The sequence below is a fragment of the Hyla sarda genome, chromosome 13 (genome assembly GCF_029499605.1).
Source record: "Hyla sarda isolate aHylSar1 chromosome 13, aHylSar1.hap1, whole genome shotgun sequence".
NCBI classification, from domain to species: Eukaryota; Metazoa; Chordata; class Amphibia; order Anura; family Hylidae; genus Hyla; species Hyla sarda.
This window is the reverse complement of record NC_079201.1, coordinates 48,879,002-48,904,448: the sequence shown is the minus strand read 5'-3', so window position 1 is coordinate 48,904,448 and position 25,447 is coordinate 48,879,002. Positions and strand designations below refer to the sequence as shown.

Genomic DNA, 25,447 nt, shown 5'->3' with positions numbered 1-25,447 from the left:
TCGCGGGTGGTTTAACAGCCAATATTCCTGAGAAACAGAGAAAGAGGTCTCATTATCTGGAAAGTTCTTTGCAGAAGAATAATAGTATATCACTGAGCTCAGGGACGAGGCCCAAGGGAACTCATTAGACAATTTGATGAGGAGAGAAAAGCTGCAGTCATGGAAGCAGAACCCTAATATTCTCTGTTTATTACCCCTGGTGAACAGAGGCTAAGCTCTTGTTGCTAAAGTAATGTCACTATGTAGAGACAACCCCGTCCTTTAATTTTTTTTTTATATGTCTTCTGCTGTGTATATATATATATATATATATATATATATATATATATATATACACATTGTTGTCAGAACTCATGTACTTAAGCTTAAATGTCCACCATTAAGAGATGTCCTTAATCTCTTATGAGTCACTCTCCCTTGTTAACAAATAGAAATTTCTTTTTTAGCAAGAGGGTGTCATGTAATAATGATAACTCATTTATTCATTGCCTCTTTTGATAGATTGAACCATATCTACCCTACGAGTTTACAAGTGAAGGAATGCTCCAAAGACTCCATGCCTATATCCAGCACCAGGTAACAATCCAGAAAACATGCAGAACCTACTTTATTTTTATTGAATACGTGGACAATGTATTCTGCACCGGTGGTGACCTACAGAAAACTGTGCTCCGTACTTCACTGCTAAATTGTTAAATCAATGAAAAGCCGACAGCTGCATGGCTGTCTCCGGACCTCTGATGTTAGCGTAGCCCAGTTTGCTGGAAATGTTCATTACAGATAATGCCTTTCTGTGCATGATGGAGCAGATTTAAATTCCTTTTCCTGTCTCTTTTTCTTTTTCCATGATTCGTCATCCTCCATTGTCTCACAACAACATTTCCTTTACTTTTATTATTTGAACACTTGTTATATCTGATATGAATCCTTTCAAGGAGTTTTGCTATCCTCCCTTGCCCTTGCCCATTCCTGTCAACACATCCCAGGTTCATCTCCCCTCACCCTTGGTTCTCATCAATCATACACACTTGGTTTGGCCATCCAGTGGAAATCCTCCATCCATGTGGCCACCTGTTACATCCATGAAAGTATGGCTGTCTGCAGAAGGAGAATCCTGCACAACTGCATGCTGGGAACAGAACTTGGTATGTGAGCCCACGTTCTTCAGTATCATCAACAGACAACCTGTTCTGGAGCAGTAAGTATATTACAGTCCAACGTAAAAGTGTGCCTACTAGCCAAGAATGATGAGCGTAGCATCCACTGTATAAAGAACCTGATGTCTACAGTTCCTATTACACAGGCAGTGGAACAGCACAATTATTCAAGGAATCTCTCCTAATCCTCCACGAACATTTATGCTCTAAATAGGGAGAAGGATGAAAGCTGTCACTGCAAGACTTAGCTCCCTGAGAATAAAAGGATCAAGCATGTTTAAGTCCTACATCCCTGAGCATTCTTTTTCCCCAACAAATTATGAAATCGGTGCGTTTTGTTGACATTAGGGCCTTATTATATGGCCTGAAGTGTACAGCAAATGAGTGCTGATCCAGCTGATCGCTAGCTCTATTACACATGGTGGTATTGGCCTATAATCTGCCTGTTTGATAGGGCCCTAAGGCCATTTGATGCTTCATGATTTAGTAGTCATAACAGCCCATATTTTCCAACTAATATAAGAACAAAAATATGTTCTTCAAAGTTTCCGAGAAATTATGTTCAAGGGAGAATTATGCATTTTTAACTAACATTTCCATTCAAATAAGAAGAAAAGAAACACTCACCAGTGAAGAATCCTTTTTTCTTTGTTGCAAAGAGTACATAATAAGCAGCAGGGAGTACACACAAAAGGAGCTTGTTATGTATGCTTTAAAATAAAGAAACAAGGATATTTCAGACAGCGGTGAGTGCCATCTCTTTTTTGCTCTTTGAATGAATTGCCACTGCTTGTGTAGTACAGAGCAGCACTGCTAGAAGAGATTCTCCTATGGCTACTTTCGAACTGCTGCGGTGTCCCGCCCTTAAACGGCCATTTGGCTCTTTTTTTTTTACAGCTTATTAATTTAACGGCCGTTATCAGGATGGGGCACATTGGGCAATAACGGGCCCCGATGGATCCCATTTACTATAATGGGATTCTTCAGGACCTGTTATATTGTAGGGGGAGTTGTGGGAGAAAAAGACGGCACAGGCATTAATATTTCCCCTGCTATTTCCCTGGGCTCCTCCGATGGCCGTCACATTGCCGTGTGCTAATGGCAGTGTGAAAGAGACCTATCCCTATGCCAAGTGTGGACTTAGCCCTAACAGGGCATGCCAGTTTGACATTCTTTAGCTTTACATATAAACTTCTGAATGTGTGTTAAAATAGCCATGCAATGTATCTACTTTTGTGTAGAACCCATGGAACTATATTCCATATGTTCATATGTGCAGATTTTAGTGCCCAGATTCATTAGTAACTTAACTCCTTCTGTTTATGCTTTAATCCAAGATTGGTTCCCAATCATGCTAAAATATTCAGCCTAACAATATAACTTGTTTAGCTCCTAGCCTCTTATTTGCACATCAACACCATATATTGACACCATTTATATATAGTTTCCTTGTGTTATATTCTATATGTCTGTTTCAGCTTTTGGTGAAATTACCCGAATAAGGAGTTGGTTCATTGTTCTCCACCAAGGCTATATCACCAGATCCTGACAAATTCTTCAGGATCTTACGTCAATTTCATGTATAATGAAAAAAATCCAGATTTTTACCTGTCAAATCTTTTGTTTCTAAGTGATTCCCGAAGTATGTTGCTACTGCTAATCCTACCCATGTTGAAAACAAAAACATGACCAACTTTAAGTCAGTTTTCGAAGATGCTAACTCTTTCCTATTGTCACACTGCCAATTGCTGGATGATTTATATCTTTAAGTAAAAAAAAATCACATTCATTTTACTGCTTATCTTTAAAATAAGGATATATTTCCTCCAGTATATAGAGACTTTCATCATAGCTATATTATGAGAACAGTCAAATACTTCTAAACTCTTCTAATATGCCTAATAAGATTGAATGCCCATTGGAAGTATAGCTATGTGTGGACAAGTTAATTACTCTGAACGTTGCTAAACAAGCTTTTCCCAAAGACAACTAGAAGAGATGGAGAGTTCCTCAAATATAAAGCTAGCCTGACAGTAATGTTCTTGGGTCAATGTGCAATAGTTTACACTATTTGTAAGGCAAAAATTGAATAGTGTGGTTGAATGGGTTGGATCTAAAGCTCAAAGATAGTCACAATATAGAAAGCTTTATGTTTAACATCAAGATGAATGTTACATTTAAAATAGAATGTAGTTTCTACTGATCTGAATAAGATTTCTTTTATCATCACTTTTTATGTCTCCAAGGAGGAGGAACAAAGGAAACTTTGTCTTTTTTGAAGACGGGTTATTTTTAGTTGTTTTGAAGTTTACTTTGATATTACAAAATGTCTTCCTTTTTGTTACATTTTCAAAGTCTTTCACAGGGAACAAACCATTCAAAGTCTTTTTTCTTGATGGTTGAAGCAGGTAATGACTGGGGCCTGCAATGTCACAGGAAAGTTTTTCAGTCAAGGTGAAATTTTTACAATTGGGGCAATAGAGTGATCTTCTTCCACATTCTAAGGGCCCGTCACGTCAGACTGTGCTGAGCTTATGGCCTGCTGCAGTGATGTCACACCTGATATGCCGAGCGTCAGTGTGATGTAACAGGCCTGGGCTCAATAAGCTCAGCACATGCTGACATTTCAGGCCCCTAGAATATTGAAGATGAAAAACAGAGGATCTATATTACCACACCTTTTTTGTACAATAATGAGATCAAAAGCAAGTATAAAAAAGATGTTTAAAAGGCTGTAATATTTTAAAATGCAGTAGGAAAAAGAGTCTTTTTGTGCTGTGCCACAAATAAAGAGTGCAAAGAGCAAACTAAAGAGGTTCTCCTAACATGTCTACTTTAGCAGACTTATTATTCAAAGCAAAGGTACCTTTTTAGAATTTGGAATTGTACCTTTCATCTGTTGTTCCCAGTGATCCAGCAGATTACATGAGGCCCTATAAAATATACCTTTATTACATATGCATTAAAATACCCAAATACTATACACTATATACTAAGTACACAGACTAATAATTACCAACAAAAGGAATATACATAGTAACATAGTTCATGAGGTTGAAAAAAGACCAGAGTCTATCAAGTTCAACCTATATCCCCAATGAGTCCCTACTGAGTGATGTCCTAATGAGTCCCTATATGTGATGCATATTAGTCAATGATTATGTGTACCAAATCTTAGACATAAAAAATTACTTGTAACATGTTTAAACATCAGATTACTCATATTGCCCACATGTATTTTATTTTTATTTTTTCTTAGAGTTGTATATAGAGCCACAAATTGTCATCGGGATGTAAGATAAAGGCTCAGGGCGCCTTTTCTGACCTTACATACATCCCTGAAAGCTCTCTTTACCCTACGCATCACATTCAAGTAAACTAAATAGTTCTACAAATAGTCCAAAAATTGCCTGATAAAAGTAGACGATAATACTATATTCCTGTTTGGCACTTTTAATAAAAATAATTAAGCAATAATAAAAAATCCTCTTAAATTCTGGTAGATCCTAAGGTTAGGCCCAAATGTTGCCGACACCTTTTCAAAAAGACCTATGGTGACTTTTAGAAAAGGTAGGTCTTTGGAGTGTTGGTCCACCACCGACATCTAACATGTGATTGAATTGAAAACCCTGTGGAAATTTTGTTGGTTTTGATCCATTAAGGTGTTGGAGGAGGAACCTTTAAGAGAGTGTTCTGCATATATGACAATGAATGTGATTACTGAAAAATGTGATTAAAATCTTTTGTGTGTTTCTCTATCACTATATATATATATATATATATATATATATATATATATAGATGTAAAAAAAGCGCAGCACTCCTCAAATACGTGAAACAAAGTAGTGGTTTATTGGCTCACATAGCAGCAACGTTTCTGTCCTACCATAGGACAGAAACGTTGCTGCTATGTGAGCCAATAAACCACTACTTTGTTTCACGTATTTGAGGAGTGCTGCGCTTTTTTTACATCTATATTACATGGACTTTGATCGGGTCTGAAGCGCTGGCACCCGCTGCTGTATTGGATAAGTAGTGCTGCAGATTTTTTTCATTTATATATATATATATATATATATATATATATTCTGATATATTCATATAGATAATATAATACATTAACAGTAATAATAATATAAGGTTAAAATAATAGACAATATGAAATATACTTCAAGGTTTTCTTTAATTCAATGCATTTTCTCTCAATCTTGAACTCATTGAATATTTTAAAATCACTTGTACATGTTTAACATTGGAATGCATAGATGACATACACGACTCATTTCCGCTCTAAGATACATCCTATGTAATGCATAGATTAACATGCATGCATTAGTTTCCGTTAGTCTCGGAAGAATACATCTGACATATAGAGACAATACTAGCTTCTGATTGGTAGCAGAGATTACACAATAACATGCTGCACATCATTTCTAGTGGAAATCACATATCATTAAGGTAACCAGTCCATTATTTATATGAGAATGGTTGTTAATATGGCGGGAAATAGATTACATCTGCAGAACCATATACTATTTTTATAGCTTGGAACATGGACATCAGATGTTCTGAGCCTTGTGGATATTATATATCTGCATATTTTCTTAGCCCCGTGAGGAACAATGTGAAGGAAAAACAGGTTTAGGTGAAAATAGTTCGAATTTTGATGGATCAGTATTCTAGAATTTTAGATAGGTGTATAGAGTAAATTAGGGATTATAGACGGTCAGATTAGTGGAAGTGCACTTATTAGGGCGGTGCCTCTGCTGTCAGATTGGGGAGACCATTAGTGCCATATATATAAGGGTCAGATTAGGCCCCCCTGACCTCCATCATACATCTGAACGACAATTTATGGATCTATATTTAACTCCAGGAGAACCTGCAACCAACAAGAGCCAATACACCTGGGAAACATGAGTAATCTGACGTTTAAAGATGTCTTGCATTTTTGTTTGATATCTAAGCTTTAATACACATATCTTTTGGCTCATAAACATCATATATTTGTTTCATTTGTAATTATTAATTGGATTTCTTTAAGTATAGTCTCTTGTTTTTTGTACTAATTAGCTTCTAATTTCCAGAGATCTAGTTAGTTAATGTTACATTTTTTTAAGTCCAGACTATTACATGACTCAGTTATCATGTGGACTGGGCTGCATGAGCAATCTCTGGATTATTTGCGTGGCTTCTTACTTCCATTTTTCAACAAGCGTACCTGGACAGCGTGCCTTCGGCTATGTGTTGACATCAGTCAGCGAAGTTACTCACAAACTTAGTTGCTTTCGCAATCACTTCTTTTCTTTATTTTCAGTTTCACAACTTCACATTTTATAGCGATAAAACTTCATGCAAACAGGTGTCCGATCTTATACAGGTCAGATGGACACAGACCTGTACTCCATCCTGCCGCATGCTACGTTTTATAGGGCAAACCCCCTTAGTCTGGCGCTTTTTACTTCCATCATTGTCGACTGCACATCCTCCATTTACAATGTGTGTCAGATTTTTAGTCCTGTATAAAAGGCAATACCAGGCAATTCAGGTTTAAAAGTCACAATTTGCCACCTATTTTCATCTAATGTGCTACTCATTGATACATTTGTTTTATATATATGAATAATGTTTTGTCTAGATGTACTTTATCCTATATATCATCTCATATCATCTTCTCCCCCAAAAGGCTTGGAGCCCAGTGTGAGAGTACAGAATCTGTTATGAGCCACTTGTACCCAGCTGTATCACCATCTGTCCGGGAATGCTACCTTCAGAGGGAACCACTACTCTTTAGCTGTTCCGGACAAAGCACAAAGTTCCGCAGGCTGTGCCCCTGCAGAGACTACCGCCCTGGACAAGTTGCTCTGTGCAAGGATTGCTCGTGATGCGATTGGTTGTTCATGAAAGCTGATAACTGTCTCCATTAAACTTCCAACTACTGATCATATAAACTGCTGCATGTGGAGGTCCTACTGTACCTTTAATAGCTGAATCTCTGCCTAGAGTTTTATGCTGCAGCATAAAGCAATAGTGAGCAAAATATACACTCACACAACAACCAGTGTAATACATATCGGAGCCATGTAATGATCTCATGTCCTCCTATGGTTTATTGACCAAGGGTCAACTACAATTTTATGAGTAAAGCACAACAAAGATTAAACAGAACAGCAACAACAATGACCAATCTGTTGGAATACAGCTGCAATGTTTTAAGAAAGAATCATTCTAAAAAAGGCATGTTCTATCGGCAAAATTTTGGTACTACTCGAAATACATACATATTGGTGATGGAGCCAGAGAGAGTGAAGCCACAGCCACACGTTGACTTCTAGAAGGGACATCACTTTTAATTCTGAACATTATCAATGTAACAATATGAGGTTTTTTTTTTTACAGAAATACAAGAAAACACAAATACAAAAACAAATGTTGAGGATTTCAGGAAATTATTTTGGACCAAATGTGAAGTTCATGAAAGTAACTTATTTTAAGCCACTGTGGTAGGGAATAGGTTACCAGCAGATATATGCACTTTTTTCTGAAAGTGACACTTCTAAATAAACTGGAAATGTGTGAAAAGAAGCCATGTGAGCAATAGGATTTCTTTCTTTTAGATATTCATGTTAATAAAGGCTGAACTGGTGAAACAGATCAACCATTACTTTATTTGAGTATATAGGAGCACACCAAGCTAATCTAATCCATTGGTCCTCAGATATCAAAACTGTTCCTGCTGCCTATAGAAATCTCATGGCAGCAGTCATTTATTTAGTTTATTTATTAAATTTGCCAGGCAAAAACTGCACTGTGATTGGTTGTGATTAAAAACAAGGCAAGATTTATTGCTAATTTTAAGGATCATTTAGGGTGGTCACAAAAATATTGATAAATGTTGCAAATGTGAACATAGCTTTCAAAAAGCCAAAATCCTTTAATCTTAAAATAAAACCTTTATTGGATAATCTAAAAGATTAAGCACTTAAGGACCACAGGCGTACCTGTAAGCCCATGGGAATTCCAGTCCCCAGCGCTTACCGAGCCCGGATCGGACCGGGATGCCTGCTGAAATCATTCAGCAGGCACCCAGTGCAATTCAGCCTCGCGATCTGCGGCGATTCCAGGTCATACGGGTCTCCGATGACCCGGAAAATAAGGGGGGATCGGGGGTGTCCAAGACACCCACGGACCTCTGGAGTGGATAGGAGTGAGGTAGCAGGGGTGCCACCCCTCCTATCCCTGCTATTGGTCAGTCAGAAGCGACCGACCAATAGGAGATTGGGGGCGGGGGGTTAAAGTTTGGTTCCCCCATTCTGCCCACCCACAGTAGTCTGGGCAGAATGGGGTAACTGTCCTGTGACCGGCACTGGAGGGTCACTTACAGTCGTCCACGGCGATCGGCAGCAGCAGGCGGCGATGACCTGCGGTTGGCTCCCTGGTGCAGAATACGGAAGCCGGTGAGTGGTCTAGCAACATCTAGAGGGCCACAGTTTGGAGACCACTATACAGAAAACTACAAAACTACAACTCCCAACATGCCCAGGCAGCTGTTTGCTGTTTGGGCATGCTGGGATTTTTAGTTTTGCAACAGTTGGAGGGCTGCAGTTTGGAGATCACTGTGAAGTGATCTCTAAACTGTGGCCCTCTAGATCTTGCAAAACTACAACTCCCAGCATGCCCAAACAGCAGTTTGCTGTCTGGACATGCTGGGATTTGTAGTTTTGCAACATCTGGAGGGCCACATTTTGGAGATCACTGTGCGGTGTTCTCTAAACTGTGGCCCTTCAGATCTTGCTAAACTACAATGCCCAGCATGCACGAACAGCAAACGGCTGTCTTGGCATGCTGGGAGTTGTAGTTGCGTACCTCCAGCTGTTGCATAACTACATCTCCCAGCATGCCCTTCGGTGATCAGTACATGCTGGGAGTTGTAGTTTTGCAACAGCTGGAGGCACACTGGTTGGAAAATAATGAGTTAGGTAACAGAACCTAGCTGTGCCTCCAACTGTTGCAAAAGTACAACTCCCAGCATACACGGTCTGTCAGTGCATGCTGGGAGTTATAGTTTTGAAACAGCTGGAGGTTTGCCCCCCCCCCCCCCCCCCCCCATGTGAATGTACAGGGTACATTCACACGGGTGGGTTTACAGTGAGTTTCCTGCTTCAAGTTTGAGCTGCAGCAATTTTTTTGCCGCAGCACAAGCTCCTAGCGGGAAACTCACCGTAAACCCCCGCCTGTGTGAATGTACCCGAAAAACACTATACTACACTAACACATAATAAAGGGTAAAACACTACATATACACCCCCTTACACTCCCCCCCCCCCAATAAAAATTTTTCCAAAAAGGAGCCTACAGCTGTTTCAAAACAACAACTCCCAGCATTTACGGACATTTCCGGTCCAGGCATGCTGGGAGTTTAGCAACAGCTGGAGGCACCCTGTTTGGGAATCACTGGCATAGAATACCCCTATGTCCACCGCTATGCGATCCCTAATTTAGTCCTCAAATGCGCATGGCGCTCTCTCACTTTGGAGCCCTGTCGTATTTCAAGGAAACAGTTTAGGGCCACATATGGGGTATTTCCGTACTCGGGAAGAATTGCACTACAAATTTTGGTGGGCTTTTTCTCCTTTTACCCCTTATGAAAAGGAAAAGTTGGGGGCTACACCAGCCTGTTAGTGTAAAAAACACATATGTGGCCATAAAATGCTCTGCTGACGCATGACAAGGCTCAGTAGTTAGAGCACACTATGTACATTTGAGGTGATTTGCACAGGGGTGGCTGATTTTGCAGCGGTTCTGACATGAACGCAAAAAAATAAATACCGATGTGTGACTGCATTTTGGAATCTAAACCCCTCGTGGAATGTAACAAGGGGTATAGTGAGCCTTAACACCCCACAGGTATTTGACGAATTTTCATTAAAGTTGGATGGGAAAATGAAAAAAACATTTTTTTTTTAACTAAAATGCTAGTGTTATTCAACATTTTTCATTTTCACAAGGGAAAATAGGAAAAAAGCCCCCCCAAAATTTGTAGCCCCATTTCTTCTGAGTAAGAACATACCCCATATGTGGATGTAAAGTGCTCTGCTGGTGCACTACAATGCTCAAAAGAGAAGGAGTGCCATTGGGCTTTTGGAGAGAATATTTGGCTGGAATTGAAGGCTATGTGCATTTACAAAGCCCCCATTATGCCAGAACAGTGGACCCCCCACATGTGACCACATTTTGGAGACTACAGTGCAGTGAGCATTTACACCCCAGAGAAGGAGCGTCATTGGGCTTTTGGAGAGAAAATGTTTTCATAATTGAAGGCCATGTGTGTTTACAAAGTCCCCATAGTGCCAGAACAATGGAACATGTGACCCCATTTTGACCCCATTTTGGAAACTACACCCCTCATGTAATGTAATAAGGGGTACAGTGAGCACTTACACCCCACAGGTGTTAGACAGATTTTTGGAACAGTGGTCCGTGAAAATGAAAAATGTAATGTAAAAAACTGCACGTGAAAAAAAATAATTGTAATTTACACATCCTACTTTAATGAAAAGTCATCAAACACCTGTGGGGTGTTAAGGCTCACTGGACCCCTTGTTATGTGCCTTGAGGTTTGTAGATTCCAAAATAGTATTCCATGTGTTTTTTTTGAGGGGCTGTTCTAGCACCATAGGGACTTCCTAGATGCAACATGCCCCCCAAAAACCATTTCAGCAAAATTCACTCTCCAAAATCCCATTGTCGCTCCTTCCCTTCTGAGCCCTCTACTGCACCCGCCGAACACTTTACTTACACATATGAAGTAATTCCTTACTCGAGAGAAATGGGATTACATTTGGGGGGCTTTTTCTCCTTTTACCTCTTGTAGCATTTAAAAAACTGGATTCTACAAGAACATGTGAGTGTAAAAAATGAAGATTTTGAATTTTCTCCTTCACTTTGCTACTATTCCTGTGAAACACCTAAAGGGTTAACAAACTTTCATTTTGAATACTTTGAGGGGTGCAGTTTCTATAATGGGGTCATTTAGGGGGTATTTCTAATATGAAGGCCCTTCAAATCCACTTCAGAACTGAACAGGTCCCTGAAAAATTCAGATTTTGAAAATTTTGTTAAAAATTTGTAAATTGCTGCTGAACTTTGGAGCCCTCTGATGTCTTCCAAAAGTAAAAACATCTCAAAGTAGACATATTGTATTTGTGAAGCAATATATCATTTATTTGGAATGTCTTTTTCCCTTACAAGCAGAGAGCTTCAAAGTTAGAAAAATGCTAAATTTTCTAATTATTCATGACATTTTGGAATTTTTCACCAAGAAATGATACGAGTATTGGGAAAATTTACCACTATGTTAAAGTAGAATATGTCATGAAGAAACATTCTCTGAATCAAATTCATAAATAAAAGCATCCCAGAGTTATTAATGCTTAAAGTGACAGTGGTCAGATCTGCAAAAAATGCTCTGGTCCTTAAAGGGGCTTTTTAATAAGCTGGCGCCAGAAAGTTAAACAGGTTTGTAAATTACTTCTATAAAAAAAATCTTAATCCTTCCAGTACTTATTAGCTGCTGAATACTACAGAGGAAATTCATTTATTTTTGGAACATAGAGCGCTCTACTGACATCATGATCATACTGCTCTCTGCTGACATCTCTGTCTATTTTAAGAACTGTCCAGAGTAGGAGAAAATCCACATAGCAAACATATGCTGCTCTGGACAGTTCCTAAAATGGACAGAAATGTCAGCAGAGAGCTGTATTGAAAATTGTAGTTTTCAGTATAACAAAAAAGTTATACTGGCTTAGTGTATAGCATATAGACATTAGGGGGAAATTTATCAAAACCTGTCCAGAGGAAAAGTTGCTGAGTTGCCCATAGCAACCAATCAGATCGCTTCTTTCATTTTTGAAAAGGCCTCTGAAAAATTAAAGAAGCCATCTGATTGGTTGCTATGGGCAACTCAGCAAGTTTTCCTCTGGACAGGTTTTGATAAATCTCCCCCATTATGTACACTAACAGGACAGGGGAACTTAGAAAACAAAAGAAGAATGGATGAATTTCATATAAATTCTAGAATTGCGAGTAATAGTTATAACTTTGCCAGACATTGTTTCTCTCTTGTAGGTTTTTAACAAAGATATTTTTTTTTCACTGTGCCCATTAATGAAGGGAGCATGCAGCACATGTATGGCTCTTTCTTCATGTCTTGCTTATGAGTCGTCTGATATCTGGGTGCTGAGCCCGGCAATGTTCAGTAGCCCCATAGAGAATGGAGCGTGCAGCTGCTTAGGTTATTCAGAGGACTAAGCAGTCGAACTACACCAATCAGCTAGTTAGTCACAGCATAGGGGATAACCTTCTGAAATGAGAACACCCCTTAAAGGGGTACTCCGCCCATAGACATCTTATACCCTATCCAAAGGATAGGGGATAAGATTTCTGATCGTGGGGGTCCTGCCGCTGGGGACCCCTGCAATATAGCATGCGGCACTCACCTCTCCGGAAGCGCTGGAGGGTCTTGGTCCCGAACATGGGAATAGAAGATCGTGACGCCCCCGTGTGACATCACACCCCGCCCCCTCAATGCAAGTCTATGAAACAGGTGGGTGCCGCATGCTATATTGCATGGGACCCCCGCGATAAGATGTCTAGGGGTGGAGTACCCCTTTAAAGTACTCATGGGCAAGCATGTCATAGGTGCAGCAGCACAGGGGTCCAGATAAAGGGTCCCATCACCATCTGCCAGAAAAATAGCACATCATCAAAGGAAGCTTTATTATGGGCATTTGGGCCCATATTTCTTGTACACACCCTATCCTATCTTTGTTCACCCCTTTAAGTACTTCAGGGCTAAACGTGTTAGTTTACTAAGATATTATATGAGTTGTAACCACTTGAAAATCATTTGGATTAGTTAGTTGATTCGACAACATGAACAGCAGTTATAGATCTGGTATCTGGCACTGATTTAATCACAAGGCAGAGGAGCTGAATACATCCGGAGCCACAGTTCTCTGTCTACATTTCTGCTAGTTAGTGAAGCAGAACTTGTCTTCATAAAATAATGACCAAGGTGCAGAACATCAGCTGCTTGAATGCCGGGCTTGATATACAGCCACTTTTCTTCTCCAAAAGAAGAACCAAATTATTGTCCTTGAAGTTGAGGACAGGTTAACGATAAATTAATATAATATATTACTTCCACAGCCCAACATAAGAAAGAAAATATATGCAAATTGAGTAGCAAAAATAGTAGCAAATTGAGTTTTAGTTGAGCAGTTACACTATCATTTTTTTTCTCCCATAGCATGTTATTACGTAATGGAAATGTCTAGAACCTGTGAACATGATGGTGTTTTATATAAATAAAGTTTAAATCTGGTCCCATAAGTACTATTTTTTTTTTAATTCAAATTTGGTACCAAAACAAGGATTATTCAAAATTAAAGGGAGACCAGAGTGGAAGATGTCTCTAGTGGCCCCATGATAGGAGAAATCCTTGAAAGGAATCTGTCAGCTCTGTATGAGGATTAGTTATAATCTACTGCCAAACACAAAAGACCAAAGTATATGAATAACAATTGATAGATTCTTTATTAGTACAAAAGCATATAAAAAATCACATAAAATACATGTAATAGGAGAGATATGTCGGATACACAGACAAGAAGTGGTGAGTGTGTACTAGTCACATGATGATAGCAACACTATACACATGGCAGCAAGGTGCGATTACAGGACTCAAGACTGAATAGTAGTACAACAATAATTTGAAGTATATTAAAAAAAAATAGTACAAAAGTATATACAAAATAACATGTAAGTAAACAAGAAAGATGGTATGCAGGGTGTCTAGGCAGGGTGCATACCATCTTTCTTGTTTACTCACATATTATTTTGTATATACTTTTGTACTATTTTTCTAATATACTTCAAATTATTGTTATACTACTATTCAGGCTTGAGTCCTGTAATCGCACCTTGCTGCCATGTGTATAGAGTTGCTATGATCATATGACTAGTACACACTCACCACTTCTTGTCTGTGTATCCGACATATCTCTCCTATTACATGTATTTTATGTGATTTTATATATGCTTTTGTACTAATAAAGAATCTATCAATTGTTATTCATATACTTTGGTCTGTCGTGTTTGGCAGTATGTGTGAAGGGTGACCACTGTATAGCTTTTCTCAGATTGCTGTAGTAATTTGGTGTATGATTAGTTATAATAGCAAAACACAATAGCTAAAGAAATACAGGGAGATTATACAGTGTGGATCAAAAGTTTGGGCACCCCAGGTAAAAATTTGTATTAATGTGCATAAAGAAGCCAAGGAAAGATGGAAAAATCTCCAAAAGGCATCACATTACAGATTAGACATTCTTATAATATGTCAACAAAAGTTAGATTTTATTTCCATCATTTACACTTTCAAAATAACAGAAAACAAAAAATGGTGTCTGCAAAAGTTTGGGCACCCTGCAGAGTTAATATCTTGTACTGCCCCCTTTGGCAAGTATCACAGCTTGTAAATGCTCTTTGTAGCCAGCCAAGAGTCTCTCAATTCTTGTTTGAGGTATCTTTGCCCATTCTTCCTTACAAAAGTCTTCCAGTACTTTGAGATTTCTGGGCTGTCTGTCACGCACTGCTCTTTTAAGGTCTATCCATAGATTTTCAATTATGTTGAGGTCAGGAGATTGTGAAGGCCATGGCAAAACCTTCAGTTTACACCTCTTGATGTAATCCCTCTTGGATTTCGAGGTGTGTTTAGGATCATTATCCATTTGTAGAAGCCATCCACTCTTTAACGTCAGCTTTTTCACAGATGGCATCAAGTTAGCATCCAAAATTTGCTGAAATTTTATTGAATCCATTTTTCCTTCTACTCGTGAGATGTTCCCTTTGCCACTGGCTGCAATACAACCCCAAAGCATGATTGATCCACCCCCATGCTTAACAGTTGGACAGAGGTTCTCCCTTCTTCTCCAAATGTACTGTTGCTCATTCCGGCCAAAAAGTTCAATTTTAACCTCATCGGTCCACACAACTTGTTTCCAAAATGCATCAGGCTTGTCTATATGTTCATTTGCAAAGTTGAAACACTGATTTTTGTGGTGAGGACGTAGGAGAGGTTTTCTTCTGATGACTCTTCCATGAAGATCATATTTGTACAAGTATCTCTTTATGGTGGAATAGTGTACCACAGGGATTGTGCAGTCAAATGTGGGTTTTGAATAGTGTTTCTCACAATCCTGCGAGCTGTATTGTCTGATATTTTTCTTGGTCTTCCAGATCTTGCTTTAACTTCCACTGTTCCTGATAACTGCCATTTCTTAATTACATTCCAAAAAGAGGATATTGACATCTTAAAATGTTTTGCTATCTTCTAATTGCCTTCTCCAGCTTTGTGAGTGTCAACTATTTTCAGTTTCAGATTTCTAGACAACTGCTTAGAAGAACCCATGGTGCTGATTGTTGGGGCAAGGTCTGATGAGTCTGGGCATTTAAAACCTTTGAGATTGACATCACCTGGTCTTCCCAGATGATGATTGAGAACAATCCATGACATTGGCAGGTCTCAGCTTTGCAAAGGGGGCAGTGCATGCTGTTTTGCAGACACCATTTTTTTTGTTTTCTGTTATTTTGAAAGTGTAAATGATGTAAATTAAATCTAACTTATGTTCACATTTCATAAGAATGTCTAATCTGTAATTTGATGTATATGTCCCTAGTAGATTGTTATTTCATAAGGAACCAGCTAGATTAGGGCTTCATATATGACCTCCTAGACAAAATGTATAATCAAAAAGATTTTGGAGTCAATTACTGTGATTAAAATAACAATTTTATTGTATCCATTAAAAACAAAAAGAGACATAAAAAACACACGGTAAAAAAAAAAAAAAAAAACTCCCACGGGGGGGAGCATGAACAAAAGGGCTTCACTACCTGCTATCACATGTAAAAATAGTACACCATGTGCAAATCAAGGGCAGAAGTATGCATTGCATGTAGGTAAATGGACAATAGTCTCCAAACATATAAGTGCAAGCATGAAATACAAACCCAATGGAAAAGTTACAAAATGTACAAGAAAGTGGAGCAGGGGTGATGCCACCCCAACGTACGTTTCGGTACTATCCTTCGTTCCGGAGGTGGCGTCCTCTCAGTGTAGATCTTATTTGCATAGAGACACAGCCAATCAGAAACAGACATTATAAAATCGCTGATGTTATACACCTGTTTGTAAAGTGCATTGTTGTATCTCCACATCAACACATAGACAGTCTTAGAATGTGTCAGATTTTAACAGTGTCTCAGGCTATTTGAAACTGGTCTAACTTTGCACTTCAAATTTGCAGTTTAGTTTTAAGTAAAAATTGTGCGCTACATCTGCCGCTTATTTTTGCTTCTAAAGTTCCACTTTCCTTTTTATCTATGCTACACCTCCTTGTCAAGCATACCATAAAAGGGTTTAAATAAGCCAGTTTTTACTGCGGTGGTGTTTACTACAGGTATTATATACTCTTCATTTATTTATTTACCCCAAGCTTCCATCTGCTGATTTCCCTTTATAATAAGTTGTGTGCCTTTTATTTGACTAACCGCTAGGCCCTCATTTCTTGATATTGCTTCTCGGCTGATCTGGTCATCGGTTTATAGCTCATTAATTCCTGTGGTTTTATTCCAGCCACTTTCAGACTCCTCACTGTCAGCCATGCACATTTTCTCAATAAATCTTAGAGATATTGTTTGAGATTAAATTAGATTAACTCAGTGATAAGTAACTTCCCCACATCATAAGGAATCACTGAGGAAATCTTAATTTTCCCAAGATATATAATCTTTCTTAATGCCCCTGGAAGAGCATAATAGTAAAATAGGTGTAAGGCTGGAAAAGGGCATGCTTCCATCAAGATAGGACTATTATCCAAACGGTAATAAAATTCCTTTCCAACACCCAAATCTATAGGAAAATGTATCAATGTCCCTTTTTAACACTCTGACAGAGAGTTCCATGGACTTTGCTCTTACAGTAAATAAAACGCTGTAGGAACCTTCTTTTTCCTGGGCATAGAGGATGCCCACTCATTATTGTTACAGCCTTGGGTATAAATAGATCATGGTAGAGATTTTAATAATTCTATAAAATACCTGTCCAGGCTACCACTGTGTTTATCTTGGCCTGTCAGCTTGTATCCGCACTCATTTGTCTCTTCGCACTGAGCAGCCTTAGTCATAACATAACATAGTTCATAACATAGTTCATAAGGTTGAAAAAAGACCAGAGTCCATCACGTTCAACCTATATCCCTAATGAGTCCCTACTGAGTTAATCCAGAGGAAGGCAAAAAAACTCATACTAGAGGTAAAAAATTCCTTCCCGACTCCAAATATGGCAGTCAGAATAAATCCTTGGATCAACGTCCTGTCCCTATAATTCTAATTTACATAACCAGCAATGTTCTTACTCTCCAAAAATGCATCCAGACCCCTTTTAAATTCTTTTACAGAGTTCCCCATGACCACCTCCTCCGGGAGAGAATTCCACAGTCTCATTGCTCTTACAGTAAAGAACCCCCGTCTGTGCTGGTGTAGAAACCTTCTTTCCTCTAAACAGAGAGGATGCCCCCTTGTTATAAATACAGTCCTGGATATAAATAGATCATGGGAAAGATCTCTGTATTGCCCCCTGATATATTTATACATAGTTATTAGGTCTCCCATAAGCCTTCTTTTTTCTAAACTAAATAACCCCAATTCTGATAATCTTTCTGGGTACTGTAGTCCTCCCATTCCCCGTATTACCCTGGTTGCCCGTCTTTGAACCCTCTCCAGCTCCACTATATCTTTCTTGTACACTGGTGCCCAGTACTGTACACAGTATTCTATGTGTGGTCTGACTAGTGATTTGTACAGCAGTAGAATTATTTCCTTGTCGTGGGCATCTATGCCCCTATTGATGCACCCCATGATTTTATTTGCCTTGGCAGCAGCTGCCCGACACTGGTCACTGCAGCTAAATTTACTGTTAACTAAAACTCCCAAGTCCTTTTCCACATCTGTCGTCCCTAGTGTGCTCCCATTTAATACATAATACCAGCCCAGATTTCCCCCCCATGTGCATTACCTTACATTTATCAGTGTTGAACCTCATCTGCCACTTCCCAGCCCAAGCCTCCAACCTATCCAGATCCATTTGTAACAGTGCCCTGTCCTCTATTGTGTTTACCGCTTTACAGAGTTTAGTATCATCTGCGAAGATTGCTACTTTACTATTCAACCCCTCTACAAGGTCATTAATGAATATATTAAGCAGGACAGGACCCAATACTGAACCCTGTGGTACTCCACTAGTTACAGTCACCCAATTAGAATAAGTACCATTAATAACCACCCTCTGTTTCCTATCACTGAGCCAGTTACTTATCCATTTACACACATTGTCCCCCAGCCCCATCCTTCTCATTTTATGCACCAACCGTTTAAGTGGAACCGTATTAAATGCTTTGGAAAAATTCAGATATACGTCATCCAGCGATTGCCCATGGTCCGGTCTGGAGCTCACCTCCTCATAAAAGCTGATCAGGTTAGTTTGACAGGACCGATCCCTCATAAAGCCATGCTGATATGGAGTCATGCATTTATTTGTATCAAGATATTCCAAAATAGCATCTCTTAGAAAACCCTCAAACATTTTACATACAACAGAGGTTAAACTAACAGGCCTATAATTTCCGGGGTCACCTTTTGTCCCCTTTTTAAATATTGGCACCACATTTGCCATGCGCCAGTCCTGGGGAACAGTCCCTGTTACTAAAGAGTCCATGAATATTAAAAATAGAGGTCTTTCTATTACATTACTTAATTCCTTTAGAACCCGGGGGTGAATGCCATCTGGACCTGGTGATTTGTCTATTTTGTTTTTATTTGTAGGCGGCACTGTTCTTCTTCCTGGGTTAGACAGGTGACCTGTAAAGAGGAGTTTACCTTATCTCGCTGTATTTCACCTGATGTTTCATTTTCCTCTGTGAATGCAGTGGAGAAGAATTTGTTTAATATATTTGCTTTTTCCTGATCCCCGTTTATAATTTCTTCTTTATCATTTTTTAAAGGGCCTACACTTTCATTTTTTACCTTTTTGCTATTAATATAGTTAAAACACATTTTGGGGTTAGTTTTACTCTCTTTGGCAATGCTTCTTCACTGCCATCCTGTTTTAGTAGTTTAAATGCTTTATTTTTGTCATTTATTGCCCCCTTAACATTTTAATTCATCCATATTGGTTTTCTTTTATTCCCATAAGGTATATACATCTTACAGTGAGAGTTTAAGATATTTTTTAAAGTCTCCCATTTAGTGCCAATATTCTTGTTTTTTTGGACATTATCCCAATTTATATTGTTAAGGGCTTCTCTGAGTTGGTCAAACTTTGCCTTCCTAAAGTTCATTGTTTTTGTAGCCCATCAAGAGATTCCCTGTACCAGGACCAATTCCAGAGGTAGCAAGCTGTTCAAAATTAACCCCTTAACCTCTTCAGTACGCAGGGCGTATGGATACGTCCTGCATTCCGAGTCCTTAAGGCCGCAGGAATCTCTGTTCCTTGCCCTCTTATCTGGTTGATTATATGATGGGACCAGAGTGCCCCTTACATCCTGCTGCTTCAAAAGAGCCTTTGACTTCAAGTAGATGTAAACAAACAGCCAGACCCCCAATAAAATGCAATACACAAGAAGGAAACACCGTCTGAATGACCTATCACCCATGTCTTGGATAATACATCACACACAGTTATAATTATAATACACATAAAGGATTCAATACTTAGGCCTTGGGCCTGACAACCGTGTCCTCAGCCTCCACTGCACGGACAAGTCTCAGTGCCCCCCCAGCATACCATGTGTGCAGGGCACGGCAGTGTCACGCTGTTCATCACATGGTTTGCCTTGGCGAACGGAGTCACACAGGGGAGGAACTGATAAAAGTAATTAATCAAGAAATCGAATCATGACTTACTCCACGAAAACTGGAAATGGGAACCATGGTGACAGTGGGAAGAACATCTTGTCTGCACTGCGACAAGGAAGCCTGAGCCATGCGCCCTGCATGGCACACATGTTCAATCTGGTTGTCAAGCGGTTCCTGAAGTGTTCCCCCTCATCTGCAAGATATCCAAACAATGGGAAGGAAACGTTGCATGCACTTCAGCCACTTGTACACCGCAAAGCACACCCTCCTTGAGCTGCAGCGTCAGAACGTTATCCCCCAACATAGTCTGATTTGCGATGTCTCCACGCATTAGAATTCTACCCTCCATAAGTTGGACCGACTATATGAACAGAGAAAAGCCATCACCGATTTCTTGATGATCCAAGCGGATAGGGGGACTCCCCTATGTAACTTCAATGTCAACCAGTGGAAGCTCATACGTGACACCTGCTGATTGCTCAGGCCCTCTGAGGAAGCCACATTATTAGTCAGTCTCCAGGATTACGGGATGAACAACGTAATTCCACTGCTTTATTTCCTACAACACGTGTTGGAAACCATGGCTGGTCACGGCACTGGAGACGTAGCGCCTACATCTCACGGCCACATGAGCCCTGTGGGGGCTGAAGAGGAGGGGGACAGTGGAGCACAGTTTAGATTTTGCAAAATGGGCGGTTTTCATAGTCATCTGACAGGAGAGGAGGAGCAGGAGCAGCCAGAGGCGCTAGAGGGTTATGAGGAAGACGAGACAGAGGACCCAGACACACCGTGGCAGTATGCAGTGGAGATGGAGGCAGGGAGTCACTCCGAGTCACTTGCACAAATGGTACGATGCATGCTCACTTGCTTGAGTAGTAAATGCCGAATTGTCACTCTTCAGCATTGGGATGACTTCTGGCTCTCCACCTTATTGGACCCTTGCTACCGGCACAAAATGGGGGGCCTTTTTTACACACCCACTGAGAGGGAGGACAAACTGCTACAGAGACATCCTCCATAGTCTGTTGACCTAAACCAGAAGGTGGTGGCATACCTTGACATAGTAACATAGTAACTTAGTAAGGTTGAAAAAAGACCAGAGTCCATCAAGTTCAACCTATAACCCTAATAAGTCCCTATTGAGTTGAGTTGATCCAGAAGAAGGCAAAAAACCCTCATACTAGAGGTAAAAATTCCTTCCCCACTCCAAATATGGCAGTCAGCATAAATCCCTGGATCAACCTTCTGTTCCTATAAATCTAGTATACATAACCAGTAATGTTATTACTCTCCAAAAATGTATCCATCCCCTTTTTGAACTCTATTACAGAGTTCACCATGACCACCTCCTCCGCGAGAGAATTCCACAGTCTCACTGCTCTTACAGTAAAGAACCCCCGTCTGTACTGGTGTAGGAACCTTCTTTCCTCTAGACGTAGAGGATGCCCCCTTGTTATTGATACAGTCCTGGGTATAAATAGATCATGGGAAAGATCTCTGTACTGTCCCCAGATATATTTATACATAGTTATTAGGTCTCCCCTAAGCCTTCTTTTTTCTAAACTAAATAACCCTAATTCTGATAATCTTTCTGGGTACTGTAGTCCTCCCATTCCCCGTATTACTCTGGTTGCCCATCTTTGAACCCTCTCCAGCTCCATTATATCTTTCTTGTACACTGGTGCCCAGTACTGTACACAGTATTCTATGTGTGGTCTGACTAGTGATTTGTACAGCGGTAGAATTATTTGCTTGTCGTGGGAATCTATGCCCCTATTGATGTACCCCATGATTTTATTAGCCTTGGCAGCCGCTGCCCGACACTGGTCACTACAGATAAATTTACTGTTAACTAAGACTCCTAAGTCCTTTTCCATGTCAGCTGTCCCAAGTGTTCTCCCATTTAATACATATTACCAGCCCGGATTTTTCTTCCCCATGTGCATTACCTTACATTTATCAGTGTTGGACCTCATCTGCCACTTCCCAGCCCAAACCTCCAACCTATCCAGATCCATTTGTAACAGTGCACTGTCCTCTATAGTGTTTACCGCTTTACAGAGTTTAGTGTCATCTGCAAAGATTGATACTTTACTATTCAACCCCTCTGCAAATTCATTAATGAATATATTAAATAGGACAGAACCCAAGACGGACCCCTGTGGTACCCCACTAGTAACAGTCACCCAAAAAGAATAAGTACCATTAATAAACACCCTCTGTTTCCTATCATTGAGCCAATTACTTACCCACTTACACACATTGTCCCCCAGCCCAAAACTTCTCATTTTATGCACCAACCTTTTATGTGGAACCGTATCAAATGCTTTGGAAAAATCCAGATATACGACATCCAGCGATTGCCCCTGGTCCAGTCTGGAGCTCACCTCCTCATAAAAGCTGATTAGGTTAGTTTGACAGGATCGATCCCTCATAAATCCATGCTGATACGGAGTCATACATTTATTTTCATCAAGATATTCCAAAATAGCATCTCTTTAGAAACCCTCAAACCATTTTCATACAACCGAGGTTAAACTAACAGGTCTATAATTCCCAGGGTAACCTTTTGACCCCTTCTTAAATATTGGCACCACATTTGCCATGAGCCAGTCCTGGAGAACAGTCCCTGTCACTATAGAGTCCCTGAATATTAAAAATTGGGTTCTGTCTATTACATGACTTAATTCCTTTAGAACACGGGAGTGAATGCCATCTGCACCTGGTGATTTGTCTATTTTGATTTTTTGTAGGCGGCACTGTACTTCTTCCTGGGTTAGACAGGTGACCTGTACTGGGGAGTTTACCTTATCACACTGTATTTCACCTGGCATTTCATTTTCCTCGGTGAATACAGTGGAGAAGAATTTGTTTAATATATTTGCTTTTTCCTGATCCCCGTTTATAATTTCTTCGTCATCATTTTTTAAAGGGCCCACACTTTCATTTTTGACCTTTTTGTTATTTATATAGTTAAAGAACATTTTGGGGTTAGTTTTACTCTCTTTGGCAATTAGTCTTTCTGTCTCTATTTTTGCGGCTTTTATCTGTTTTTTTTTACATATTTTACATTTTTCTCTATAGCTTTTTAATGCTTCTTCACTGCTGCCCCGTTTTAGTAATTTAAATGCTTTATTTTTGTCATTTATTGCCCCCTTAACATTTTTATTCATCCATATTGGTTTTCTTTTATTTCTGACCCTTTTATTCCCATAAGGTATATACATCTTACAGTGAAAATGTAAGATATTTTTAAGAGTCTCCCATTTAGTGTCAGTATTGTTCTTTTTGTGGACATTATCCCATTTTATATTAAGGGCTTCTCTGAGTTGATCAAACTTTGCCTTCCTAAAGTTCATTGTTTTTGTGGCCCCTCGAGAGATTCCCTTATTGAAGAACAAGTTATAATGTATTATACTATGATCACTATTTCCTAGGTATCCTTTCACTTGCACATTAATTACTCTGTAAGGTACGTTGGTTGATATTAAGTCTAGTGGGGCATCCCCTATGGTAGGGCCCTGCACCATTTGGGACAGATAATTGTCTTTAGTTATAGTCAGAAACCTGTTTCCTTTATGAAATTCACAGGTCTCAGTCTCCCAGTTTATACCCGGATAGTTAAAGTCCCTCATTATTATCACCTCATTTTGATTTGCTGCCTTGTTTATTTCCCTCAATAATTGATCTTCTGATTCTTCCATTATGTTTGGTGGCTTACATCAAACCCCTATCAGAATTTTTTTGTTTTTATCTCCATATATTTCTACCCATAATGACTCCACATTATCGTTTCCCTCCCAAATATCCTCCAGCAGTGCGGCCTTCAGACTGGACTTTACATAAAGACAGACCCCTCCCCCTTTCCGTTTTGTCCGATCCTTCCTGAATAGACTATAACCCTGTATGTTAACCGCCCAGTCACAGCTATCATCCAACCAAGTCTCTGTTATACCGACTATGTCCTAATCCTCCTCAGAAATTTTCAACTCCAGTTCGTCAGTTTTATTGGAAAGACTTCTGGCATTAGTCAACATGCACTTCAATGGTGTATGTTTTTTTTTCCTATGATGCCTATCCCTATTAACTATTCTAACCCCTCTCTCTGCTCCACCCCCCAGGTACATTATTAAGTCACCCCCCCCTCTATCTACACTATCTTCCCCCTTTATGTTGTAGGTTCCCTCCCCCCGAGTCCCTAGTTTAAACACTCCTCCACCCTTCTAGCCATCTTCCCCCCCAAGCACAGCTGCACCCTCCCCATTGAGGTAGAGCTGGTAACCGACAGCGAAGTCGGACCATTTCTCCATGAACCAAAACCCCTCCTTCCTACACCAGCTTCCAAACCACTTGTTTACCTCCCTAATCTCTTGCTGCCTCTGGCTCTCGTGGCTCATCGTACAGGTAATATTTCAGAAAATACTACCTTGGAGGTCCTTGCCTTAAGCTTGCAGCCTAAGTCCCTGAAATAATTTTTAAGGACACTCCACCTTACTCTTACTTTGTCATTGGTGCCAATGTGTACCATGACTGCTGGGTCTTCTCCAGCCCCACCCAGCAACCTGTCAACCCAATCCACGATGTGCCGAACTCGAGCGCCAGGAAGACAACACACTGTTCGGCAATCCCGGTCTTTGTGACAGATCGCCCTGTCTGTCCCCTAATAATTGACTCCCCCACTACCAGTATCTGTCTGGCCTGCCCTGCACTCCTTACTGGAGCAGACACCCCCCTGGCGGCCAGAGGCAGAGTCCTGCTGCAGTACTGCTAGCTCTGAAATGGCACCCCCCTCATCTGCCATCCGGACAAACTTGTTGGGGTGTGCCAGTTCAGGACTAGCTTCCTTGACATTTTTCCCTTACCCTGTTTTCTAACTGTAACCCAGCTAACTGCCTGACTGTCCTGCACCTCCGTCCCACTATCCTCACCCACCTCTACCCCAGAGAGTACCTGCTCAGTGAGCAGGAGACTCCTCTCTGGGTTGTCAATGCATCTCAGTGTTGCCAGTTGCTCCTCTAGATCCAGGATCTGGGCTTCCAAATGAACAACTCGCACACATCTCGCACAACAATATGCACCCTCAAACTGCTGTTCAAGGATTGCATACATTGCGCAAGATGCACACTGGACTGCCTTTTCCAACATGGAGGTGATACTAGATTTGGGGATAGCAAAATTTTACGGAAAAAAAAAATCAAATATGACCCTGCCAACACCCTTTGAAGATCTGCTGGACTTCTGGGCAGTCAAACTGGATTTGATGCCGCAACTAGCAGAGTTTGCCTTGGAAAAGCTGTCCTGCCCAGCCA

At 40.1% G+C, this 25,447-nt stretch overlaps 1 protein-coding gene across 2 annotated transcripts in view; it reads left to right on the top strand.

The window, feature by feature from the left end:
* Positions 1-7,811, top strand: part of MGAT5B (alpha-1,6-mannosylglycoprotein 6-beta-N-acetylglucosaminyltransferase B) — a 142,530-nt gene extending 134,719 nt beyond the window's left edge. For both annotated transcript variants that reach the window (XM_056550472.1, XM_056550471.1), the window contains 3 exons: positions 502-576; positions 936-1,198; positions 6,844-7,811. In XM_056550472.1, coding sequence (XP_056406447.1) covers positions 502-576; positions 936-1,198; positions 6,844-7,042 — 537 coding nt within the window. In that variant the 3' untranslated portion in view covers positions 7,043-7,811. The remainder of the gene's footprint in view (positions 1-501; positions 577-935; positions 1,199-6,843) is intronic.
* Positions 7,812-25,447: the final 17,636 nt, after the last annotated feature.